General features: G+C 50.0%; 2 protein-coding genes across 2 annotated transcripts in view; one reads left to right on the top strand and one right to left on the bottom strand.

Annotated features, from left to right (window-relative positions):
* LOC106812654 (translocating chain-associated membrane protein 1-like) overlaps window positions 1-800 on the top strand; it is a 4,372-nt gene extending 3,572 nt beyond the window's left edge. Inside the window, exon 4 of the mRNA XM_014816575.1 lies at window positions 748-800. Within this exon, the coding sequence (XP_014672061.1) occupies window positions 748-751 (4 nt within the window). The 3' untranslated portion in view covers window positions 752-800. The remainder of the gene's footprint in view (window positions 1-747) is intronic.
* A 788-nt stretch (window positions 801-1,588) lies between these two features.
* Window positions 1,589-6,428, bottom strand: part of LOC106812666 (NADH-ubiquinone oxidoreductase 75 kDa subunit, mitochondrial-like) — a 27,094-nt gene continuing 22,254 nt past the window's right edge. The window contains exon 5 of the mRNA XM_014816595.1: window positions 1,589-5,413. Coding sequence (XP_014672081.1) covers window positions 4,269-5,413 — 1,145 coding nt within the window. The 3' untranslated portion in view covers window positions 1,589-4,268. The remainder of the gene's footprint in view (window positions 5,414-6,428) is intronic.

The following is a 6,428-nucleotide window of genomic DNA, read 5'->3' on the forward strand; positions in this document are numbered from 1 at the left end:
TCCGTGCTGACCTTCTGGTGAGTAACGCGCGGTCGTCCGCCTCGGCACCATCACACTGTCCGTGCTGACCTTCTGGTGAGTAACGCGCGGTCGTCCGCCTCGGCACCATCACACTGTCCGTGCTGACCTTCTGGTGAGTAACGCGTGGTCGTCGCTCTCGGCCACCATCACACTGTCCGTGCTGACCTTTTGCGTGAGTAACTGCGGCCGGGTCGTCGTCTCGGGCACCAGCACACTGTCCGTGTGACCTTCTTGTGTTGAGCAACGCTAGCGCCGTCGTCGGTCTCGCAGTAAAAAGCACCCGCAAACAACTACGCTTTCAAAAACGAGTACAAATACAAATCGATTTAAATTGATAGATATATTGATATTGATCCATTTTTCATCAATTACATGATTTGGTTACGAGGATTGCTTTTTTTTCGAGGATGCCATTTCTGAGGATGCATTCGCGAGGATGCATTTCGCGAGATTGATTTCGCGCATGATGCATTCACAGAGGATGCATTCGCCCAGCGAGGATGCATTCGCGAGATGCATTTCGCCGAGGCATTGCATTTGCGAGGATGCATTTCCTGAGGATGCATATCGCCCGGGATGATTCGCGAGGATGCATTCGCGAGGATGCATTCGCATCGAGGATGCATTCACTGGATGCATTCGAAGGATGCATTCACAAGGATGCATTCGGGGAGCGTGGCGATGGATGCATTGCAGACACGTGACGTCGTCATCTCTGGCCGCTAGGTAGGGCCTCGAGCAGACGGACAGGCAAGCGTGGACTTCGACGCCGGCAACTTCATCACGCGATCGTGCGCGTCAACCTGCCTGCGCCGCCGTCGGGCGTGCTACAGGCGCTGGCTGCCATGTGGAACTCATCACGGTCCACGCTGAGAAGCGGCCGCTGTCGCGAGCGCGCCAGCCGCACAGTCTCTCTTGTCGGCGCGGCAGCGGCGATGCGCCAGATGCGCGGCAGCAAGCGCCGCAGACCAGAAGGATGAGAAGGAGCAACGAGGAGAGAGGTTGGATGAGCTACCCGAGGTCGACCAGAACACGCGGTATGTGAACGCAAGGAGGCGCAGGACCTGCGCTCGCGCGTCGCAAGGGATCCGCAAGTAGAGAGAGGAGGGAGAATAGAGGAGAGAGAGAGAGATAGAGAGGAGAGGTCAGAGAGAGGGATTAGAGAGAGAGAGAGAGAGAGAGAGAAAGGAAGAGAGATAGATAGAGAGAGAGAGAGAAAGAGGGAGAGAGCAAGAGAGAATGCTTTAGAGGCTCAGGAGCGATAGAGTAGTGGTGGATAGGGAGTTGGAGCCAATGCAGTGACAGAGAGAGTGAGTGGCACTGGGAGGTGGAGAATGTAGGGTTCATAGGAGTGATAGAGAGTAGGATAAAATCAGAGAGAATGGAGTGAAGGAGCATTAGAGAGAGGAAGTGGGGTGGGGGTGGGGGGATTGAGGGCGAATGAGTGGGAGCTGGAGGAGTGAAGGAGAGTGCACAAGCAGCACATGGAATTGGTGTTATTGCACAAGGTGTTTCCAAGCAGAAATATGGCAGCATTGCCCATCTGGGTATCTGCATTTTCTATGTATTTTTTTAACCAACAATTGTTCAGAGTCTTAGGGGTCGTTCACAATTATCAACATTTTCACAGGCGTACAAACCGTACGCTGGGGGGGAGGGGGTCAATGCCCGCCGTACGCTTTCAGCATTTCCGAAAAATGTCGATCCATTTCCCGCTCCGCGCGCCCCAGCCGGCATCGCGCGCATTCTAACGGCGCGACGCGCCGAGCCCCGGCCTCAAATAGAGGATTAGCAGAAAACATTTAATGCAAATTGCCTCCCCGATAAGCTTATTGAGAGTAACACACTAACGCAAAATATCCGTCAATGGGTCCATAACTGAGATTTTGCATTCAAATTCGTTTTGGTATGCAGCGTAAGTGCCAGTGGCCGTGCAAATTGTTTTTCGCGTGGACTGTACGCAAGATAGTACGCACTAACTTAGATCTGTAGCATTGCGCGAGGTGAGTCCTGGGTGACACTAAGAGAGGGGGGACCCTATATCAGCGTGCAGTGCTATATATTTGACGTTAATTAAGTTATAATTGTTGGCTTAAGATCTGACTAACATTGCAGTGAGATTTACCAAGTAGCTGTCGGTTGTTATGTTGCTCTTCACAGCAAAATGGTAAGAAATGCACTGTTACCAATCAATGTTGTTTATGTTAATCTAATTGGTATTTCTTTTTATCTGTTCGAAAATAATATTCACTAACATTAGCCTTTCAGTTTCAAATAATGAATGTATAAAACTGTGCGAAATGCAACGTACGTCATTAGTTGCCACTACGGGTTTTACAAGTAATGGGCATAATTATATTATACTACAACTCTTATTGTTATAGCACACCATTGCAAGTTACAGCTTTGATTTTTCATTTCAATAACATGAGCAAAAATGCCTTGTTAGAAAACGTATAAACGATAAACAGCTGATGGCAAGAATGTACCAACCGACGAAACCAAACCAAATGAAATCCCATCGACTTGAAATACTAACCACCGGATTTGCGATTTAAGTGCGCATTTTTCATCCCAATGTTGTGGGTCTTATCCCAGCTTAATCGTTGCTTTAGTATGCAGTTTGGTTTGTAAACAACTGCAACTGTCACTTCATAACATTTCCCTTTTACTCTCCACAGCAGGTGTGGTGACTCGTCCTGTATAAAATCAATTGTGCACATTGGTATCGGGTGTTGAATGCAGTTGTTTGTGACGTTGTCCACGTATTTACGGTAATAATTAAATATCATTGTCTCTTATCATGGACAAGGGTGTCTTGGTATAGCGAGGGTCTCTTCTCATCGACTTCTTCATGCCTGCTGCTTCTGGTGTTTGTAATACATGTTTTATTATTGTTGCATATAATGACACTGCTTTGTACATAGTAGTGATTGTCAAATCAGGAGTGGATGCAATCGATTCTGGCGCGTAGGTTTTAATAGCAGACGTCGGTAATGTAGTGCATGTCACTGGGTTGTTGTTAAATAGTATTTTAGTGCTATAAAGCGTACTAGCTTAGTTATGGGCTATCATAGCGACGAATTGAAGACAACTAACTTATTTTTGTGCTTCAGCCTAGGAATTTGATGGTAGAAACTGCGACACGTATTGCATTTAGACTGTCGGGTGCAATCCTCTGTAAACTACACATTCAGTGTACTGCTGTGCTATTATTGTTAGAAACTAAATGAAGTACTGAAGATCTGTTATGTAATTTAGCATGAGATGATAAAATATTAGGAATTATCCTAAGCCTTTGACCCAGTAGCTTGTTTTGGTTCTAACCTTGTCAGTAAAATATGAAAGTAAAACATGTTTAGGTAGACTGATGTGACTTACCACATCACCGAGATACTTGTCCTTTTGGTGAAGTGTACATGTTTGTTATATTTTTGGAGTAAATATTTCAGCCATGCATTACAAAGGTTTACCTGCTGGTTTTATTTCTTTTCCCCCTGCAAAACATGTAAAATTTCTCTCGTGGTTACGTCACGTGATGACCTAATGTAGCATTTCAATGGTGGGTGAATAAGTTGGTGGGGCTATTTTGCTGTTTGTTGCAAACATGGTTTATAACGCAGCTGTGAAAATGCAATTGACAGAGTAATTTTGTGTGGGTACGATAAAGCAAGCCACCAGTATTGTTCCGTAGACAAGATCAGAGAAAGAGTGAACATCTTTTTCTCCATACATTAAACGAACTATGTATTTTTAACACCCATACAAAGCAACACAACTGCACATTTTTCTGCTCATTACGTGCTGGCTGTTCTATCAATGCTATCGCGTACAACAACGGCTGCCGCTCCAAATATTCAACTCTACATCATCCGTGAAGCCTCGTTTTTAATCCCTCACTCAGCAAAAAACTGCTGCTTTGATCGTTACGTCGTCAGTCTTAACCAAGAACAGGACCTCGACGTAAGTTCTAGCACAAGTTTGACCGCAGCTGCACATTTTATGAATTTTTCTCACGAATCACCGCTTCTAACCGCGCGCGTGCCCCCTTTGACGACCGCACCAGCCGCCCCAAGGAAGCCACACGTGTATTAACTTTGAAACTGCATCTCTGGAGTGCCTAACGCTGAGGGGAAATTATAAGCTGCGCACGGTACCGCTGTTGGACGCGCGAATTTCGGAAGAAAAGACCGGTGCCTCTATAGAATAACTTACGCCGTCAGAGTCAGACGCTGTCGCCGTGGCGATCAGACTCCCTTCCACATGCTCTTCTCATCGTCCTGCGCGGCCTTCACGCACTTCGCCATTGTGCGGGAGGCCCGCGACACCGCGTCCGTCATGTAGAAGTCCTTCAGCGCCACCTGGGGAGGCCGCAGCTCCCCCGCCGGCGCCGGCGCCCCCTTCGCGAGCTCCGCCGCCTGCGCGAAGAAGCCGGCACCCTCTACCTGCTCGGGGCGCGCGAAGGCGGGCGCGACGTCGGCGAGGCGTCGCCGCACGTCTGCGGCCGTGTCGTACGGCAGCGTGACCCCAGCGACCTCCGACAGCGCCCGCAGCACCTTCCAGTCCTCGCGCGCGAACCCGGGCGGCGTCAGCGCCGCCTGCGCCACCTGGGGGCGACCCTCCGTGTTCACGTAGGTCGCCGTCTTCTCCGTGTACGCGCCGCCGGGGAGCACGACGTCGGCCATCTCGGCGCCGCGGTCGCCGTGGTGACCCTGGTAAACGACGAAGCAGTCGGCGGGGAGGTCGGTGCGCGTCACCGCTCCCTCGTCGGCGCCGAGCATCAGCAGCAGCTTGGGCTGGCGCGCGCGGATCGCCGCCGCGCCGGGCGTGTAGCCAAGGTCGAGTGCGCCGACCTGGCTCGCGACGCGATGCAGCACGTTGAAGACGCTCCATCCGTCGCCGCAGCCGCTCGACGCGCGCAGCGACGCCGCCAGCGCAACCGCGCCTGCGTGCACGCCAGCGCCGCCCGCCCCCTGCAGCGCCGCGGACCCGACGACGACCACGGGCCGCTTGCTCGCCTTCATCGTCGCGCAGAACGGGTGCGAACCGTCGACGAGACGCGAGAGGGTGCCGGCGTCGCCACCGAGGTGGTCGTACTCGTAGGTGAGGTCGACGGGGGTGCCGACGACGGCCACGCGCAGCTCGTTGTGGACGTACGCTTTGCGGACGCGCGCGTTGAAGATCGGAGCCTCGTAGCGCGGGTTCGTGCCGATGAACACGACGAGGTCAGCCTCCTCGACCCCCACGATGCTCGAGCCCAGCACGTAGTTGGCGCGCAGGTCCGTGCCGGCGCCCTCTAGCGGGAAGGCCTCCTCCGTGCAGACCGTCTCACCGCCGACCTTGTTGACGAGGTCCTTGAGGCAGATGAGCGCCTCCGAGTCGACCATGCCACCTGGCGAGAGAGAGAAGACGCCGCGTGAGAGAGTAACCACATCGCGTGAGAGAAGAACCACACCGCGTGAGAGAGAAGACGCCGACAGGCAAAACAATCGACAGTTCGTTAACGTCAACCTATGAGAGCTGCATTGCAAAGTGAAAGCTGTTTCTAAGTAAAAATAAACGTCCTAGCATTAGCTGCATATAAGATCATCACACCGAGTTACAATGAAAGTGTCAATGACACTGTAGCTCACCACAAAAAAGGACACAAATGAGTGAGTGAGAAGAAGCCAGTTTTAATTGAGCAACCATCGACAGAGATGCCAACCACTACGATTTATCCGTATTTTATCCGAATTTCTATTCCTTTTGCACCACTACGACCAGTTTGTATCAAACTACGAATTTCACTGTGATCGAAAAAATATTTTTTTGTCGTCAATTATTGCCATTTTTTGTCAATTTATTGTCATTTTTGACCCTCAGAATGCAGGAAATTGCATCACAGAATCAAAATTTTTTCCAGGGGGGGCATGCCAGACCCCCCTAGCAAACTCGGATCACTACTAATTTGATGGCCAGAAACTACAGATTGCTTCAAATATGTGTTGGCATCTCTGCATTGACGTACATTATAGAAACGAAGAGTATATATGGGAGAACTCACATTATATACTCTTGATAATTATATGTGTAATTTTTTATGTGAAAATAAATGTTTGAGATGTGAAAGTCTGAGATGTGGGCGAATAATGGTGTTACACCTAAATGATCGCCATTTAACGTTTTTATAATATTCAGATTTAGGCACTGCCTGCTGGACCCCCCTAGCAAACTCGGGTCACTACTTGACCCTCGAACTACTAATTTGATGGCCAGAAACTACAGATTGCTTCAAATATGTGTTGGCATCTCTGCATTGACGTACATTATAGAAACGAAGAGTATATATGCAGGGCCCTCGCTACCCACTCGCCAATTCGCCAATGGCGAACAAATTAGTAGTCTGGCGATTGAAAGTCTTATTT

This window comes from Priapulus caudatus, unplaced genomic scaffold (genome assembly GCF_000485595.1).
Source record: "Priapulus caudatus unplaced genomic scaffold, Priapulus_caudatus-5.0.1 Scaffold671, whole genome shotgun sequence".
Classification (NCBI taxonomy): domain Eukaryota; kingdom Metazoa; phylum Priapulida; class Priapulimorpha; order Priapulimorphida; family Priapulidae; genus Priapulus; species Priapulus caudatus.